This window comes from Humulus lupulus, chromosome 8, assembly GCF_963169125.1.
Source record: "Humulus lupulus chromosome 8, drHumLupu1.1, whole genome shotgun sequence".
NCBI lineage: Eukaryota > Viridiplantae > Streptophyta > Magnoliopsida > Rosales > Cannabaceae > Humulus > Humulus lupulus.
In genome coordinates, this window is record NC_084800.1 from 78,221,581 (window position 1) to 78,241,916 (window position 20,336).

Below are 20,336 nucleotides of genomic sequence, written 5' to 3' on the forward strand. Positions count from 1 at the left end.
CTGACTAGTGGAGTAGAAGGATTTTAACCTTTGAACCACTTAAAAAACGTACTTTGAGTCACCATTTCATTTTCCTAAGATCATATATCTGTTTCGGTTCAACCTAAGCACTAATCCCTTTCTCTTCTTTTCTTAATTACCTGTTGGCGAATAACTGCGTCAACAATAGTTATATAATATAATAAAAATAAAAAATTAATTTTATAGAAATAACAATTTTTTTTGAAATAATAAATAAATATAAAAAATAAAATTGAAATGACAAAATTAATCTCCCAATTAAATTTTTTTAAATAAAAACAAAATCATGGCTTAATCACTAATTTATACAAAATATGAGAAAAAACTCATAACTTAAGAATTTTAATAAAAATAAAATAACTTTTATAAAAAAAGCCATATTTTTTTTTTTCACAAAATGTATAAAAAGACATAAAATGTCCTCTACGTAAAATTGTGCTCCATATGTGAAAAGCCCAATTATTAATTGTGTAGGGGATATTGGGCAAAGCTTAAGCTCAGTAACGTGTTGGGCACTTCAAAATGGCCTCACTAAGTTTGCCGCCAATTCCTGCTTCTTCTTATTCTGAGTTGTTCTTACTCTTCTTCTTCGAGTGAGGGTTTGTGGGTTGCCGTTTGGTTTGAATCAGCTCTCCCAATACGAGAATTTCACAAACCCAATGACCTCAATCATTCACATAGACGACGATGATGATGAAGTAATCAACTTCTCCCCTTTCATCTCTTGTTTCGCTTTCTCTTTTTCTCTTCTTGAATTCGTCTGTTTTTTTTTTTTGCGAAGGGATTTGATTGGGATGCGGCTGTTAGACAAATCGACGTGGCTTTTCCATCCTCGAATCTACCCTCAACGTCTTCTGGGTTCGTTCATCCTCCTCCTCCCGATACTTTTGAGAACAAAAAAAGGAATGGGGCCTCTAGCTCTAGACAATCCACGCTCGACAAGTTTGTGGTGAAGCCAGTATCGAAGCCTCAGCCGGAAATTCATAATGTTGTCGAACCGGGGCATGAAAAACTGCCCAACGTTCAGATTGATGCTGAAGCAGCCAAGACTTGGATATACCCAGGTTTAATCCTCAATAACTTAAGAAAGTTTACATGGGTTTCAGTTTTCAAATAGTGGGCTGTGTTTTAAGTCGCTCAATTGAATTCGAATGGGTTGGTGAGAGGAATTACTTAAGCATTTTGATGTTTTTGTTTGGCTCTTTGTTCTTGATTGTTATGTACATTTTCAAACTTTTTTCTTTTTGATAGAAGGAATAGGTTGAATCGAGATAAAACTACTTTTCTGGTTTTATAATGTAGTTTTTGCAATCAAGTCATCTAGTATTGCCATAGCTGTATCAGTGGTCAGCAATATTTTATAACATCTTTCCGTTTTTGGCAGTGTGATCCATTTTTTTCTTTCTTTCTAGTTCATGCTCCTATGGTTTTCCCGAGATTAATTTTCAGGAAGTTAATTTAGTTTGAGTTTATCATCGGGCAATACTGATACTAGTCCCCATAGAATATTTTTCCTTTTTCTCTTGTTTTGCTCTCCTTGGTTGCTTTTCAACTTGCTAATTATGAGCTTTTTCTTTTTCTTTAACGCAGTAAACGTTCCTCTGCGTGATTATCAACTTGCTATTACAGAGAAAGCACTATTTTCAAATACCTTAGTGGCACTGCCTACAGGACTTGGGAAAACTCTTATTGCTGCAGTTGTCATGTATAACTATTTCAGATGGTTCCCAGATGGTAAAATAATCTTGTTCTGCTTCTTAATTAGTTAAGGTGTCTGTCATCTTATTTTATAAATTTACCATGTATTTGAAAACTTCCAATTGGTTGATGTATCACTCTTGGAGTGGGTCAAGTGGAGAATTATAGGTGTTTTTTGGATTAGAACAGGGGCTTGAAAGATTCAGCTTGCAATTTAAAAATTTGTGTCAAATTATGTTACTTTCTGATTCAGCCCAGTCATGGAATTGAGTTCTTGGTCACTCTTGTTTTTCTTTACACTTTACTTTCTGCTGATGACTGTTTTTATTATTTTATTTATTTATGTTAGATTGTCAAGCACACGGGGCATTTAATTTATTGACAATTCACATGAGATATCTTAATTCTATCCCAGTGGAGTTTATGAGCTTAATCTTTTAGACTCTTGAAATCAGTAATACTTTGTCTTCCCATGACAGGAAAAATAGTCTTTACTGCTCCATCTCGGCCACTTGTCACACAGCAAATAGAAGCATGCCATAATATTGTGGGAATTCCACAGGTAGTAGTGATTCATTCAAATCTGATTTTCACTAACAATTTGTATTCTTGGTATACTTTAGATGTTAAAAGATTCTGATTAAATGATTGCAGGAGTGGACAATTGATATGACTGGTCAGATAAGTCCTACAAATAGAGCATGCTTATGGAAATCTAAGCGAGTATTCTTTGTTACTCCTCAAGTGCTGGAGAAAGATATTCAATCTGGTGAATTTATCCTACAATATTTCATTTCTTACATACACTGACTTCTTATTTGTAGACCGATAACTTTCAATATGGAAATCTATGTTTCAAGTGCATATACATTATTTGTCAGCATATATTGGTCATGATATAAACTTTATGCACGAGTTTAAGAGTTATACATTACATAACGCTAAAGAAGTCTAGTTGTTTGGATTGTAGGTTCTAAGAACCTGTAATTTCAATTGTATTTTTGACCTTTGTAGTATATATTTTGAAAAATAAAAATAAAGTGTTAATGGTTATTTCACACTTATACAACTATTAAACTTTTATTCTTGTTACTAGAAATTAAAATATGCTGAACATAAGCAAATCCTAATTCTAAATGATTTTTGTGGGTTTTCTACTTTTCTGTGATGGAAATAATTGTTCATCATTTAAATGTTGTCATAATTTCTGCTATTCACAAAATTTTAACTTGTCAAAACAGTGTCTATTTTGTATTCATTTTCACCCTTTATGAGGGTCTGCATATACTAGATTTGTATTATTTGGTTCATAATATTGTTGTTTACTATCTGAAGTAATTCATTTTGATCACAACATTGTTTACTTCAAATTCATTCATTATTAGACTAAAAGTAATTATATGAATACTAATGTCATATTTCATGTGTCTATTTGATGCTAGTAGCTACTGTAAATGTTTAAGAATCTCTAAGCAGAGTTATGGATCATATATTATTGGCACTTTAATGAAAATATTTTTCAAGGAATAAAATATTTCCCCCCTATTTAAGTTTGGTGTAAAGATTTAACATTAGCCCTATTATTTTTATATAATAATTAGAGCCATTCTGTTACTGGATTTTTTATTAAGTAGTTTGTTGCAGGCACTTGTTTGGTCAAATACTTGGTTTGCTTGGTGATTGATGAAGCTCACCGTGCAATGGGAAAATTTTCATATTGTGTTGCTGTTCAAGAGGTCAGCTATTCAGTTTCTTTCTGATCTTTCTTAATTGTTCTCTATTATTATTGTCTGTCTTCAGCATGTCATTTCTGGATAAAGTAATTGGGTTGAGTCTGTTTACAAAAGGATAATTCTAAATGTGCAGTTAATGAATGTACCCGTGCAACTTAGAATATTAGCATTGACGGCAACGCCTGGATGTAAGTAACTGATATACACTTGGTTGGTGTCAAGTTAGATGATATATCTTACATTGTAAGTTAAATGTTCATTCAGCGAAGCAGCAGACTATACAGCAAATTATTGATAACTTACATATATCAACACTTGAATATCGTAATGAAAGTGACCATGATGTCAGTAAATACGTTCACAACAGGAAGATAGAGTTAATTCAGGTAAGTGTGTTGTTCAGATTCTCTAATTGGTGTATTTTTCAGGATAAATAAATTTTTGCAATAACTTTATTGGAATGTTTCTAGGTTGCCATGGGACAGGATGCTGTTGAGATCAATAATAAGCTTTCAGAAGTTATACGTCCATACGTAGCCAGGCTTTGTGAGAAAGGAGTTCTCCCAAATAGAGACTTTAAGACTGTATGGTGACATTATGCAGCACTCGAGTTCTCTGTGTGTTACTAGATTATATGTTAGGGTAACCTGATATGATATATTCTTCATCGTAGAACCAAATGTCTTGCATATTTCTGTCTCAGAATAGAGACTTTAAGACTGTATGGTGACATTATGCAGCACTCGAGTTCTCTGTGTGTTACTAGATTATATGTTAGGGTAACCTGATATGATATATTCTTCATCGTAGAACCAAATGTCTTGCATATTTCTGTCTCAGCATCTACCTCTTAATGCATAACTTGATCATGTTAATAACATTTTCTCCACGTATGTTTTGATGAATTTGGTGAAAAACATTAGCATAATTTGATTTCCCAACACACCGAGAATCTTTTTAATGGGCTCTACTTTCATTTTCTTGTTTATCTTTTAAACTAATATAAATACATACATATATGTTTATATATTTTGCGCTTCTGAATTCTGACGTGCTTCCTTTTGGGTTGTTTGACAGTTGAGCCCATGTGATTTACTTAATTCGAGAGAGAACTTTCGCCTAGCACCTCCTCCAAACCTTTCTGAAATTATGATTAGAGATATGGAAGGATTTTTTGGTTTACTTATCACTTTATACCACATTCGAAAGCTACTTTCAAGCCATGGAATAAGGCCAGCATATGAGATGCTTGAAGAAAAACTCAAACTAGGGTGCGTTCCTTGTAATGTTTAACGTTTTCGTAAAGTGAATCCTATACATCCAATGTTCATTTATGATATGGTGACTTCTTCAACCAGAAATATTTTGTGGCTGCCTGTATTTGGAGTAAAATAATTTTATTTTTTCACGGATGTCAATTATACCAGGAATATACAAATCTTGAATTACTGGTACGTCAGCTGACTTTCCATGTAACAATAGCCCTACGTGGTCATGTTGTTTTTGGGCACATGGCGTGTGCCTGAAGATTGTTTTGACATATTTGGACCTCTACATTAATTGTTGTATAAGTTTGTAAATTAAGTTCTGTTTAGCCTCTGTATCATGCATTTTTCACGTACTAATGTCAATATATATCGATTATCACCGTCTTATAACATCGAAGCCTATCTATCTAAACTTTTTCCTTTGAATTTTTATCACTGCCTTAGAACATGTTCCCATTTAACTATTTCAGGTCTTTCGCCAGATATATGAGTAGAAATGAAGATATTTTTAAAGCTAAGCTAATAATGCAGCAAAGCTTGTCCCATGGTGCTCCCAGTCCCAAGTTATCCAAAATGTTAGAAGTACTGCTTGATCATTTCAGTATGTGGCATGTTATCATATATGATATGTAATATTAATTATGTGGTATATTGAGTATATGTCATGACATGCAAAGCTGGTTTTAATTTACACAAGTCATGAAACAGTGCAGCTTTTGTTTCGACTACTGCTTTATACTAAGTTGAGAACAAGAATGTCAAATCGTATGACCTTTTCCTTTCACATTTTTTGCGATAAGAACATGTGCATGTGATACGAACTAACTGGCAGTTGGTGTCCGTATTTTATTATTAATTTAGTTATTATTATTATGATTTTTTTTTGGGGTGGGGGGGATGGTTGCGAATTTTCAAGATGATGAATTTAGAACTGTATGGAAATCTTTTGTGTCCCTTTAAACGTCTTCAAAATGTTTCTTTTTGTCCTTGTTCATTATAATTACCAACTTATTCATAGTCATTGTCATCCTCTCATTCTATTTTTTTCTGCTGTATGAATTTCAGAATATGCATGAAATTTTCTTTATCTTTTGCTTTTGAGGAATAAATTTGGGTTTTAAAGTATGTGATCTGACCATTCTTATTATTGTCATCTCTATTTTTATGGATTCTAGTCATTATTTTACTTGTAGCTTTTACATGTTAGATTAGTTTCAGATTGACTAAAGATTTTCTTATATGTTGTGGTTGAACTTTTTTTTTAATCCGTAAAAGAAAAAAAAAAGAAACACAATTAATCTTGTGGAGCTTGGTTAAGATGATCTTTTTTTTTTATATTTTATTAGCGTATTTAATGACATGTTGATGTTTATCTGTATTTGATCGTTGATATTAAATTTGGGATTTACAGTCTGTCTGCAAGTAGGATAATTATATATATTTGGTGGATGCAGAAAAAAATGATCCGGAAAGCTCAAGGGTTATTATCTTCTCAAATTTTAGGGGAAGTGTCAGGTAGAGAAAATAATGGTGTACACCAATATTTTTTATTAACACATTCTTGTGTTTAATAAATTTCCTCAAATTCGAAAAATCTTTTGTTTAATGATACAAATGATGGTACAGGGATATAATGGATGCATTGGCCAAACTAGGGAATATTGTTAGAGCTACCCAATTTATTGGTCAAAGTTCAGGTATTGGCATTCTATCATCTACTCATTATATGGTATGTTTTTTTTCACTCTGCATATTGGAGTTGGCAGCAGGCCCACCACAGGCTGGGGAGAGGGGGTGTGTTTGTAGACTCAGATCTGATGTTCAATTACTTCTTTATAGCTGTAATTGAATCTGTAATAGTCATCAAGAAAACTAGAGTTTGCGATCGTCTCTTTAGTGAGCTCAAAGAAACCTTTCCTCTGCTAATTGAATCATCTATGCCTTTTAATATGTCAAAGTAATAGAATATTGCTTCTAGAATGTAACATATTGACATTGGAAATACTATTACCATACAACCAACTGAAACAATTTAATGTCATGATATTTTACTGTACTAACATTTTCTTTGAGTGCCTCTTGCATCAAAGAATAACCTATATTTTGATGTATATTCATTTGAGTTCTTATATGCCATTAGCAGTAATATAGCCAGCAATTTCAATTGTATGCCTTTTTTTTAATTGAGATATTACATTTTATTATGTTTCTACAGGAAAATCATCGAAAGGCCAATCACAAAAAGTTCAACAGGCTGTTTTGGAGGTAACTGTTCACTTCTCTTTTTTTTTCCTCCACCTTGCACATGCTTACTTAGTTCTCCACAGAAATTTCGGGCTGGTGGATATAATGTCATTGTTGCCACATCCATTGGTGAAGAAGGCTTGGATATAATGGAAGTTGATCTTGTTATATGCTTTGATGCTAATGTGTCACCACTGAGAATGATTCAACGAATGGGGAGAACTGGGCGTAAGCATGATGGACGAGTAGATATCCTTTTTTGATTGATCCTTTTTTTTAATTATTTTTTTATTTTTGTGTGTATTAGACATAGGTAAAGAGCACAAACATAACATGCCATGAAAACTTCCTGCTCCTAAGATTTTTTTTCCTCTTATTGCATAAGCTCCATTTTTCCTTTACAAGCTTCACTAGTTCTAGCATGTGAAGGAACAGAGTTGAAAGCTTACATGCGAAAACAAGCAAATAGCAAGACTGTGGGTAAACACATGCGAAATGGGGGGATGAATAGCTTCAATTTCCATCCCAGTCCGAGGATGGTAAGATCTTCTAAGAGAAGTGGCCTCTGTGTTTGGTTGTACCATAGTTTTGCCTCTGGACATACTAATTATGTTAAAGAACATTGCAGGTTCCCCATATTTACAAACCCACAGTCAACTACGTTCAGATTTCAATTGAAAAATTTGTTCGCAGTGGAAAGAAAATAAAGGATGATGGCTCAATGACGACACCTTTGTTTAAAGAGAATCTAACTGATGCTGAGAGTAATTTAGTTAACAAGTATTTCCACCCTCCTGGTGGTATTACTTGGAAACCTTCTCTGATTGCATTTCCTCACTTCCAGACATTTCCCTCAAGAGTTCATAAAGTAATGCACTCCTTTAAAACCGGACTGCTTATTGATGCAATGCAACGAGTGCAAGGACTATCCTTTGCCAGTGACAGCAAAAGTTCCCTGATGGAGGTAAGATTTCATTTAGTTAGCTTGAGTTCTTTGTCTTCTTTTGCACTGTATATCTTTGCTTATATGATTTACTAATGCATTCAGGATGAAGTCGGCTTTGAGAGGGGTTTTGGATTGGAGAATGTTGAACATGATAATGAAGAAGGTAGACTTATTTTCGATTTATCTAAAAAAGGCTTGTGTGGAAAAATAAAGTAGCTCGTTGGATCAAGGAATTATTGAGTGAAGATGCTGCGGTCTGTGCAGGATGATATTTATATAAATTTATAGGAAATTTTATTTAGTAGCATCTGCTTTAAGTCTCTGCCTCCCATGCTTCCAAACTAGCGTTTCATAGACCTTTATAACCAGAGTTCATAATCATGCAAAATACTAACCAAGCAGTTCTTTTTTTTTTTTTTTAATTTTTAGTTCGTTTTGCAATGCGAGTGTTTGGAGATGAATGGTATGCAAAATATTACCCAAACAGTTCTTTTTATTCCTTCATTTAATTCATCAAAATCTTGTGCAGATTTGCAGTCTGAGGATTACCCTTCTCAACATAATATGGAAGCAACTTTTTTGAGGCCTGAAACATCACCTACACAGACCATAGAAACCAATGGGAGACATAGTGCGTGTGATCTTCCTCACCAAAGTCCTGATGGGCATTCCTGTCTCTTTGGTCCGGATTTTGTTTCTGTCGACACTTTTGGAAATATTTTAATTCTTTCTGTCCCCTTACTTACTTCCAAAGGAGTTTCACATATGAATCATACAAGTGAAAGCAGTACAGCATTACATAGTTTAGATAGAGTTTCGTGCCATTTAAAAAACGTTGAGGACAAGGTGGACACAACTGCGCAAGCTGGAGGTTTAGAAGATGTAATGATTCCTCAGAAAGTTTGCATGAAGTATGGAAGTCCTTATTTTTTAAGTGGTTTTGATGCTTTGAAAGGGAAATCATTCGATGGCATTAAGACAGTTTCTCACACCCCTAGTAGGAATCTGCAAGATGAAGATAATCTCAACAAGACACCTGATGCTGAAATGAAGGCATCACTAATCCCTGACGAGTACAGTAATGATTCCAGAGATAATGAACTTAGCCCTCGGCTAACTAACATGATCAAAAGTGGTGTTGTTCCGGAGTCTCCTACTGACAATAATGGTTGGTATTCCTATATATATTTATACACAAGGTTTATATCAAGTTGATTAATGAAATTTTTTCCTAGAATTGAACTGTTATAATTCAGTTTTGAGATGAACCTGAAAAGTGAATTTTGCAGGATTGTCAAATTGTAAAGATGGAGAAGCGTATCTTAGTCCCAACCTTCTCTCACCTGCCCAATTACATAATGAGATTCCATTTAAGTCCTCAAATCCAGAGAAAAATAAAATAGTCAATATGGAAAGCGACAACTGTGGAAGAAATGTCTCTTTTTTTCCTATTGACAATGCAGTTCAAACCCCTAGTCTTTATAAGGACAACAGTGCCAGCATGAGAGGATGTACACATATGTCCCCAATTTTAGACAAGTCTTACAGTCCACTGCCAAGCCCTAGAAGTGGCAGCTGCAGCAAAGATTGGTGTCTCAGTATTGCAGACAAGTCAGAAAGTGTAAAACCGACACGCAAGTTTAAAAGGCTGCGTAAGGTTGGAAATGAGGAAAAGAATGAGAATCTGTGGAGAGGCCAAGATAGTTCCTTTAACCCAAGAGCAAGGCTTGAAAAATTGTTTGCTCAGCATAAGAGTGGTAGAGATATTTGGAAATTTTATTATACTGCTAGATATTTTTAACTTTTCATTTTTGTTTTGAGTAGGGCACGCTTCATAATATGCAGTTTTTGTCGCACAAGCACACACACACACACACACACATATGTCACTATGTGACCAACATAATAGACCACCTCTATCTTTGTTCACTTGTAAAAAATATTGTTATGTAATTTCTAACACAAAACTATCCAACTACCAATTTATATGAACTATTATTAACCCAAACATTACCTGTTGATGCTTTCAGGTAAGAAGAAGCCTGCTAACAACGCAATAAGAGACTTCATCGAAGAGGAAGCTGAGTAAGTTTTTTTCTGTATATCTGTGCTATCTTGATCATTCTTGAAGCATGTGATTGTGTAAAGAAAGTTTCAGAAATTATTCTTGTGAAAAATGTTCTTGCTGATTGTTTCAGTATATGTTTTATATTGGATATAGGGTATCTGTGGATAGTGATATGTCTGATGATGAGGACGAGGATGACGACCAATATAACAATTCACATGATAGTTTCATAGATGACAGGACAAGTCCTACACTTACGGCTACTCAATCTGCAATCAGTAGGACTGACATGATGGCAATATACAGGTCCTTAGCTTCTCCCCTCTCTTTTTCTTGCTTTCATGACAAAGGGCAGTTACTCATGAAGATGGCCCTTATATTTGATGCCCTCCATAATCATCTCAACTTCAATAAAGAAATTCTTTAAAATTTTAATTCTCTTCTCTAATGGACCACCCCCAACAGGCGTTCATTGCTCAGCCAATCACCAATGCCGGGATTCCCAATTGGCTCTGCCACTCACAGTTCTCATTCCACTGCTCTGACAACCAGAACAAGGGAAACAGGGAGTTGGTCCATTGAGACCTCCAGCTCTTTCCGGACACCTCCAACTGAATCAGCAAATCTGTCAACGAACAGCAGCAAAGAGTCCAAACAAATACATATGAAGAGTCCCAGCTCAGAAACCGTGCCTTGTACAACTGGTGTTTCCTCTAGTGTTGAGATTGATTATGGTGGCCGGAAAAGGAAATTAAGCTTTAATGGCCCATCAAGTAGTTCTATTCCGACTCTGAACTTGGAGCGAGAATTTGAGCTTCAGTATGAAGCTGCTGGAGGAAGTGAAGCTCCACGATACTATGACAAAAATAACGAAATGGTCTGCGATGATGAATTCTACGAGGGGCTTGATCTAGACGAGGTTGAAGCACAGGCGACTTTGCTGCTTAAGCAGAAAGCAGAGTCACAAAGACGAGAGGTTATTACACCTTATATACCTCCAGAAAATCCCTCTAGTCCCAGTATGCCGACGTTTGATCTTGGAATATGATATGTTTAGATGATTTGTGCAGAGATTATTTGTAAATTCTTACTTCCAAGGGGTCTTTCTTATTGTCCTCACAAAAGCGTTTCATGCACAAATGTAGAGCAGAGAGGTTGGGGCAAATTTATATGTAAAGTAAATGTAAGTTATGTAAGATGAGGGCTTGTACAGTGTATATGATAGGTCTTCTTTTAGTTAATAAGTACGCTATTTTTTTTGGGGATTAATGATATATATATATATTAATTTCTTAAAAAGGTTTTGTTGGTACTATTTTAGAATATGTTAAGAAAATTATAAATGAAAAATAAAAGTTCTTTTCGAATTTTTTTTAATTGACTATAATGTAATCAGTAATTACCTAATAATACATAAAAAATGATCCCAAATTCTAATCAATGTCAACCAAATTTGTGACTTTTTATAAATGTGTAATTGCTAATTAACTATATCAATAAAATCTTAATAATTAATTGACAAAAAATTGAAACATTAATTTAAGTTTATGTAAGTTTTTTTTAACCTAAGATATTGACAATTTTACATCAACGACAACCGCTCAATCTCTATTAACACCCTCACTTTTCTCTTCTTGTTATAGCATTGTTGTCTACTAACAAAACACCATTTAAGAGTTTACTCAATTTGAAGGATAAGGAAACATATTAAGACATAAAGAAATGATCCAATTGATTAACTTATGTATGCAAACAATTTAAGCATTATCATCTATTACAATAAACAAAAATGTTAATATTATTATAAAATTGAATTCAACTAAAATGCTATTATAATTTGGCTTGTAAGTAATTTCAACTCGTTTTTTTAAGAAAAAAGTTCAAACAAAATGATAAACAAAAATATTTATATAGTTATTACAATTTAGGCGTGCGATTTTCTCTCTGGTTCTCTCCATGGCGAGACGCAAGAAAGTGAATCAGAAGCCAGTTGTTCATTCTTATGTGATTGAATCCCCTTCGGCCAAGGTCTCTAGTGAGGAGAGATTGACTGGTATTGAGGATGAACCGTCGGCTATTGTGGAGGAGGTCTTCAAGGATTCTATGGCAGATTTCCCTGAGGTTGGGGAAAACCTCTCTTTGGCTGCGTGTGAGGTTAATCCTGGCACTAAGGAGTCTAGTTCGAAATGGAGTGAGAAGGTTGATAATGAGAATGATTTTCAAAATTTGGCCAAAGATAATGGTCCCAGTTTCGGGCAGTGATGCCGAACCAAGGGGGAACTCGTCTGAATTTTGAGGAACCATTATTACGAGATGGTAAGCTGATTGCTCAGGTAGATATGGAGGAGATAGAAGTTGAAACATCATTCTGGAATTCAACAGTGGTTTGTATTGTCCTTGGATCCAATCCCCCTTTTGCTGTGTTTGAAGGATTTATCAACATAATTTGGGGAAAATTGGGTATTGAAAGGATAGCTAGAATGAATGCCGGCTATACTCTTGTGAAATTTAGGGATGAAGCTACTCAAGATATGGTGTTGGAAGCTGGAGTCGTCCATTTTGATAGGAAACCAGTAATCCTGAGGCCGTGGCCTACTGATCTAAACACGATGAGGTTAGTGAAATCCGTTCCTATATGGGTTAGATTGCCTGGTCTTGGGTTGCAATATTGGGGTGTTAAGTGTTTGAGTGCCCTAGTTAGTACCATTGGTAAACCTATGTTAGTTGAGAAAGTTACTAAAGAAAGATCAATGGTGAAAACCATTAATGTAACGCCCTGGTTACCCCAGAACCGTTACGGTGAACGGTGAACCGGAAAGTTGACCCGCTACCGGAGTCCTTTGGTTAAAAATGTGTTCTAAGTGTTATTAACAGGCTAAGGTGAAAATCAGCAAAAAGGAAATGATATGTTTTATTTAATACATAAAACTATTCATGGGCCCACAAGAACATTTACAAGTTATTTACAACTCAAAAAGGTCATTACTGTTCCAAAATTACAAACCCGCCGACCTAAGCGGCAAAATAGGGTAAACCCCCTAGTTCCTCTGAGAACTCCTTGGCCGGGGTGGTCAAGCGGCCGCATATGTACACATCACCACCTAAGCTCTCCACTCAAGGCTGGGTGAACTTTTCTTTCCCTTTACCTGCACCACATAGCACCCATAAGCCAAAGCCCAGCAAGAAAACATAGTATTATATGTAAACATTATCAAATGATTATCATTATAATCACACATAGCTCGTAGCTCTCAAACAGATGAGTGAATATCACTTGAGGTTCTGGTAAACCATACTGAGCGACTGACAAGCAAGTCACTAATTTAAACAGAAGAGTGGCTGCTGGGTAAGCCACTAGCCTTAACAAATGAGAGATTGATGGGTAAGTCTCTAACTTATCAAATGAGTGATTGATGGGTAAGTCACACAAGCGCTTATAGTATTCATCGAACTTGAGGTCGGTCCGACATTAATGCTCTTTGAGTCATTCAATGCAGATATCGATTAGATCTAATCTTTATTAGCTTGCGTTAGACACGCTAAAGCCGTCCTGACTAATGAGTCAGCTGTATGTGACCAGTGCCCAGTACCACTGCCGAACCTGACTAATGAGTCACGACTTCACAGTTGATTCTGACACCTTTGCCAAATCTGACTAATAAGTCAGTACCATGCACAAGTGAGCAAGATTTGCTAAGCATTTGGTAATCAATTCATGTCCACATTTACACAATCAACATGCCTCAAGAATAACCATGCATGTCACATATGGGGTGCAGTTTTCTTACCTCTGATTCGAGCTAAATGAACAAAAGAACGACCCTTGGGAACGGTTTAGCTTTTAGTCCTTTAGCGGTTACCTAATCATAAAACATTGTAGGATACCATCAATAACATGATAATCAAAGGTTCTCAAACCAATATCTAGCCTCCGAGAGATCAATCCAAACTAATTCAAGTAGTAGGGACACTCCCGAGGCCTAAAACTAGGTTCCCGGGGTCAAAACGAGCAAATGGGGCGAAAACTGGGCAAGGGTTGCGGCCCTAGCACCTTGGGCCGCGGGCCCCAGAATTTCCAGAGGTAAGCGCTGCGGCGCCCAACACCAAGGGCCGCGACGCCCAACGCAAACAGAACCCCCTCCTTCTTCATCGAGCTAGGGCCACGGCGCCCAAGAACAGGGCCGCGGCCCCCAACCCTGGGCCATTCCCAAACGTGTTTTCAACTTCTCAAAACCTCCAAAATCATACCTAAACATCCCCCAATCATCAAAAAAAGGTTCCCAAGCTTCCCCATGCTCCAAAACCCTCACAACCCAAGGTTCAAACGAACCGAAAACTCAACAATTCACAAAGTCCAATTCAAAGCTTAGAAACTCTAAAAACTCAAAACTTTAAACTTTGATTGCCTTTGATTGGGTTTTTTTCCGTCAAATCCTTTAGTCAAGAAGCTTCTAATCTTTCCTAGGATCGCTATGCTTCGATCCTCGCTCAATTCTGACTCTTAGAACTCAAGATTTCTTCGAATATGCTTTGGGTGGCAAAAATGAACTAACGAGGGAGAACGAGAGGTTTTCTAATCGTATGTTCTATCTGACAGCTACTTCAAGCTTAAGTAACCTCAAATAAAACCTAGTGCTCAGAGTCCCAAAAATACCCCCGGGAACATTATAGTCAAAACTTCCAAAATTTCACCCTGATCTCAATAACTCCCAATTTATCATCAAATAAACATTTCTATTACCCCAAAATTGACCCTGTTATGATAAAACCGCTAATCCATCAAATAAGACCGTCTCATGCTGAATAGCTCGAATATATCTCCATAATAATGGAATCTCATTCACAAATCAAGTTATGCACCCAAATACACATATTCACCCTCAATGGGCCAAATTAACAAAATAACATAATTATTCAAATGTGGACCCGCATGCCCGCATATAACATCATATCATAATATAATTCACATATACATGCATATTATCAATTAATGGCATAATTAAACAAGTATGGCCCTCCCGACCTACTATTCCTGCCATTAAACCATATCGAAGAATTCGGGGCATTACAATTAATTTCTTGAATGAGAGAGGCCAGTTGATGGAACAACTGCTGGAATTCGAATGGCTTTCTACTCAGTGTAAAGGATGCAAAGTTCTAGGTCATTCTGAAGCTTTTTGTAATCGAAAACAGGGAGCTGTTTGGAGGAAAAAAGAAGAGAAGACTGGGACTCAGCATGCCGGAGAAGTGATTGATCGAAACACCACTGAACCCCATTTCGTCTCAATTCCAAATGGTACTGATGGCGAGTTAGTCTCAAAAGATACCCAGAAAGTTATTGCTAAGGAGGTGTGTGCTACCAAAGATGGGCATGATTCAAGTTGGTTCACTCCTAAACGAGTAGGGGGTGTTAAACATTTGGCTCCTGCTTCTCAGAATCAGATGAAGAATACTTATAGTGCTTTGCAAGATAGGATAATGGAGGTCACGAATTTGAGATTATCTACTACAAACATTTTCAATGGAGGATTGCAACATACTTGGTTGGAATGTCAGGGGCCTTAATAAAAGGGAGAAGCAGAGATCCCTTCGTACTTTTTGTTGTTTAAATAAAATTGGTATAGGAGCGTTTCTTGAAACCAAGCTTCGGGGTAATAAAATTGAGGAGATGATGACAAATAATTTTGTTGGCTGAAATTTTTACACTGGTCCAGCTAGTGAAGGAAGGCTTCTTCTGGTTTGGCAGTCTAAAATTGTGTTAGTTGAGGTGTTGCAGGAAAGCGATCAGTTTATTCACTCTCGAGTGAAAGATTTGGGATCGGGTAAAGAGTTCAGTTTGTCTTTTGTTTATGGGAGGAATACGGTTGAGGAGAGATATCAGCTATGGCAAACTTTGACTGGTCTGTATTTTCCAGTTAAACCATGGCTTTTGGCTGGGGATTTTAATTCAGCTTTTGATTTTGATAATCGTCTTGGTGGTCGTGCTGTTACTGATATGGAAATGGCTGATGCTCAGAGGTGGAGGGCTCTTGGTATGGTTGATGAACTTCGCACTAGTGGTTTCCATTATACGTGGTCGAATAAACAAGCTGCTGAGGCCAGAATTTTTTCCAAATTGGATTGAATCTTTAAAAATTAAGCTTGGATGGATTTATACCCTCAATCTGAAGCCTGTGTCAACTGGAACGTATTATCTGATCACTGTTTTTGCATTATTAAGTCCATAACAGCAGTGACTACATGAATTAAACCATTAAGATTTTTCAATATGTGGACTGAACACACTGGTTTCAAGGCTATTGTGTTGCAGAGCTGGTCTAAGCCGATTGATGCTCACGGTCTAGAGAGAATCCTGAGGAAATTGGTTAGACTTAAGCTTGTCCTTCGCCAGTTTAACAGAAGGGAAATTGGTGATGTGGTTCACAAGTATTCAATAGCTAAGGATCACTACCAATTTGCCCAATGTAAGCTTCAAAAGGACCCTCATTCAACTGATCTTCAAAGGGAGGAAAGGACTGCTTTTGAGGTTTTTACTGGCCAATTTAGATTCTATGAAAGCAATCTTAGACAAAGAAGCAAAATTAACTGGCTTAAGTTTGGTGATGAAAACACAGCCTATTTTCATGCTTGTTTGAAATAGAGGAAGTCTACTAACCGTATAATCTCTTTTATAGATGATTCTGGTCAGATTAATGATAAATTTGAGGATGTAGTGTCTCATTTTTTGAATCATTTTGTAGCATCATGGGCAGTCATAGTTCAGCCTCTGCTCCTATTCAAAAAGAGTGTTTTATTCATGGAGGTATTTTGTCTTTGGATCAGCAATTGAGCTTGCTGAAACCTTTCACCAAGAAGGATGTGGAAGCTGCTATGTTCAGTATTAACTCTATTAAAAGCCCGGGTCTCGATGGATATGGTTCGGGTTTTTTTAAAGTTATGTGGAAATACTTAGGAGAGGAAATTTCTGCTGCAATCTTGGGGTTTTTTGATCATCGTGTGCTTCCAACTGTGATAAATAATACAACCCTCTCGCTTATTCCTAAAGTTGAGACTCTAACTAAGGCTATGGAGTATAGACCTATAGCGTGTTGTAATACACTTTACAAGTGTATTTCGAAAATGCTCTGTGTTAGGCTGGCTAAGGTTCTTCCTCTGTTAATTAATCAAAATCAAGGAGCTTTTGTCAAAGATAGATTGTTGGCTCACAATATTCTCATCTTCCAGGATATTATTAAAGGCTACAAGAGGAAAAATATCTCCCCTAGATGTGTGATGAAGATTGATCTTAGCAAAGCGTATGATACCATAGATTGGCAATTTTTGGAGGACATTTTGAGAGCCTACTATTTTCCCAGTCGATTTATTCGTTGGATTATGATTTGTTTGAAGGGCACTTCTTACTCTATTTTGATGAATTGTAGATTACAAGGGCGTTTTCTTGGTAGAAAAGGTTTAAGGCAAGGGGACCCTATCTCTCCCTTGCTGTTTGTGCTTGTCATGGAATACCTTACTCGTCTACTTATTCAAGCTTCTCAGAGAAAGGAATTTAGATTCCATCTTAACCGTAAAAAACTGAAGCTTGTCAGCCTCTGCTTTATAGATGACTTGGTGTTGTTTTGTAAGGGATCTCCTAGTTCGGTTCAAGTTATCCAAGAGTGCTTCACTTCCTTTAGTCTAGCATCTGATTTATCAGCCAATATGGCTAAATCTCAGGTTTATTTTGGGGGTATGACAGAGGAGGATTCGAGGAGTATTTTGGCTAGGCTTCAATTTTCTGAAGGTTCATTTCCATTAAGATATCTTGGGATCCCTCTCCGCCCTACTAAATGGTAGGCTGGAGAATGTGCATTAATCATTAAAAAGATTCACCTTCGGCTTCACTCATGGTCTAGCCGTCATCTTTCTTTCGCTGGTCGAGCTCAGCTTATCCATTCAGTGTTAATGGGAATAAGATCATTCTGGATGAGCATATTTCTCCTTCCCAAGAGTGTCATTTGTGAGATTGATCAACTTTGCAGAAAGTTTTTATGGGGGTCTAATGACATCAATAGCAATAGAAGTAAATTGCATCTCACTGCTTGGGACCAGGTCTGTTTGCCAAAGAGCTTGGGAGGAATTGGGTTTAAGGAAGGGTCCAAATGGAATAAAGTGTTGTTAGACAAGTATATTTGGGCTCTCTCCTCTAAGCAAGATATTCTCTGGGTGAAATGGGTGGATGCTCTTTACCTCAAAGGGCAGAATTTTTGGGAGCATAATACCAAGGCTGATGTGAGCTGGTATTGGAGAAAGTTAGTTAATATGAAATCTATCATTTCTTTTGGTGATTTGGAGGCTGTGGTTAAGAACATGAGGCTTAATCTGAGTTTTCTCTATTATAAGCTGCTGAATAAGGAGAGGGTTCACTTTGCAAATGTATTCTGGTGTAATCTTGCTATTCCAAAACACAGGTTTATATTATGGCAAGCTATACTTGGTCACCTTCTCACTCGAGATAAACTTACTCATTGCCATATTAATCTTGATTCCTTATTGTGTCCGGTCTGTGATATGGAGCTGTAGACTCATGCTCATCTGTTTTTTGATTGTATATATTCTCAGCAAGTTAGATTAAAGGTAGCTTCTTGGCTGGGAGAAGACATTTGGCCGACTAAGTATGATGACTGGTCCTCTTAGATGGTTGGGAGACCAAAAGGTTTGAAGCAAAAAATTGCAGCAGCAGCTCTGGCAGCTTCAGTCTGTGTGATTTGGCGTAATCGTAACTCTTGTATATTTAGATTTACTACTATGACAATAGCTAGTGTTGATCACTTGGTCAATTTTTGTTTGAAAGCTAGAGTTTTAAGTCTTTCTAGGAAGAAGTTTTTGAAAAAAGATCAGGCTGTTGTAGAGATGATTGACCAGTTGTAATGGTTCCGTTTGTTGGTGCTTCTTGTGAGCTTGTTTTGTAATTGTTTTGTTGTGGTTCAATATATTCCCTTTTCATAAAAAAAATACATTTATATAGTTATTAATTGATGAGAAATTGGCGGCAAAATTCCTAATAATATGAATTAGTTGCACTTAAATTCCTAATTTTTTTTATTACGACAAAATTTCCTTTTGTTATGGTTTTGGTGCAGCAAAAGTCCCTTCTATTATGGTTTTGGTGCACCTGTTAGTCCATTTACCGCAAAAGTTCCTAATTATATGAATTAGTACCGCTTAAGTCCTTAATCATATGAATTGATTTAACTTAAATCCCTAATTTAAATAAAGTTCCGATTTAAAAAAAGTAGAAAAATATCAAGGGATACATTGAAGCTAGTTTAATAGAATCTACTTTCTATTAAAAAAAATTAGTAAAATAGCCCACAGGAATGTAAATGGGGAGGTTCGGCCCCGACCTACTATGATTGGTTAAATACAAAAAGATAAGTGTTAAAATACAAGCAAGATATAAATACTTAGTAATTTCACATAGTGAAGATGTGAAATTTGAATTTCAATTGTAGGCACTTTAAAATGTGTTTTTGGGTCCAAAGTGATGCATGGAGGTATCTAAGGGTCCCTAAAAAGTTTGGTAGCATTTGGAGCATTTTTAGGACCTTTGGAGGGGTCCAAAACACAGAGAGGGTGGTGATGCGTTGCTGCCCAAGTGGTATAGCATCGCCTGCATGCAGGCGACGCGTCGCTTACTGGAGTCCGTACAAGTTACATAAATTGCTCTAAATGATGTGATTTACAAGCCTAGTCCTATTGGTTAGACCTAATGACGATGCCTGCTCTATATAAGAGTCAAAACAGAGTTTTGGAAGACTTGATCACTCTCTCCAATCTATCTCTAACCCCTTTTTCTCTCTAGCTCCAAGAATCTCATGTTTTCTCCAAGAACTCATAAAGAAAGTGCTTGACTTTGTGAGTTTAATGCTTGTTCAATCTTAATCCTCATTTTCTCCTTGAAAAGGCCTCAAGCATCAATGGTGGCCAGGAAATAGAGTATTAGGACATCATTAAGAAATGTGTATAAGCCTTGAAATTGTGTTTTTCTTTTGTTCTAAGGATTTGATCAAAGTGGTGGTTCTACAAGGGTTTTCAAGGTTCATTAAGGTTGAAGAAGATCATTCACCAACTTAGGTTTGCATAATCTTTCTCAACCTTTATTTAGTCTATGTTAATCCATTTTTTGTGTACATTCTAAATTTAAAGGTGGTGTTATCTCACTCTCCCCCAACACGTCCCACAAGAACCTGCCCCGACCCGAAAAGACTTCGTCTTGACCCGAAAAGTGTTTTGAACCAAGTCTGGTCAGACCCGCCTCAGATTAGTCAGGACGGGTCATACCCGACTTGGTTTGCTTAAAAAATAAATTTTATTTTAAA

The 20,336-nt window shown here is 36.4% G+C and overlaps 2 protein-coding genes across 3 annotated transcripts; both read left to right on the forward strand.

Moving 5' to 3' along the window:
• The first annotated feature begins 522 nt into the window (after positions 1-522).
• Positions 523-11,261, forward strand: LOC133797895 (DEAD-box ATP-dependent RNA helicase FANCM). 2 transcript variants are annotated; one of them, XM_062235994.1, is made up of 23 exons: positions 523-719; positions 803-1,085; positions 1,612-1,755; positions 2,199-2,281; positions 2,374-2,488; positions 3,364-3,455; positions 3,586-3,640; positions 3,717-3,838; positions 3,923-4,036; positions 4,530-4,723; positions 5,191-5,321; positions 6,175-6,235; positions 6,347-6,417; positions 6,936-6,985; positions 7,048-7,213; positions 7,376-7,503; positions 7,593-7,928; positions 8,013-8,073; positions 8,440-9,078; positions 9,200-9,671; positions 9,939-9,995; positions 10,132-10,284; positions 10,444-11,261. In XM_062235994.1, the coding sequence occupies exons 1-23, from the start codon at positions 681-683 to the stop codon at positions 11,024-11,026; spliced, it is 4,149 nt and encodes a 1,382-aa protein (XP_062091978.1). In that variant the 5' UTR covers positions 523-680; the 3' UTR covers positions 11,027-11,261. The 2 variants fall into 2 exon arrangements, with proteins under 2 accessions (XP_062091978.1, XP_062091979.1); XM_062235995.1 differs by having other exon boundaries at positions 9,200-9,667; positions 9,941-9,995.
• A 978-nt stretch (positions 11,262-12,239) lies between these two features.
• LOC133795676 (uncharacterized) lies at positions 12,240-16,102 on the forward strand. The gene is made up of 3 exons (XM_062233133.1): positions 12,240-12,731; positions 15,172-15,529; positions 15,693-16,102. Exons 1-3 carry the CDS (start codon positions 12,240-12,242, stop codon positions 16,100-16,102), a joined length of 1,260 nt encoding a protein of 419 aa, XP_062089117.1.
• Positions 16,103-20,336: the final 4,234 nt, after the last annotated feature.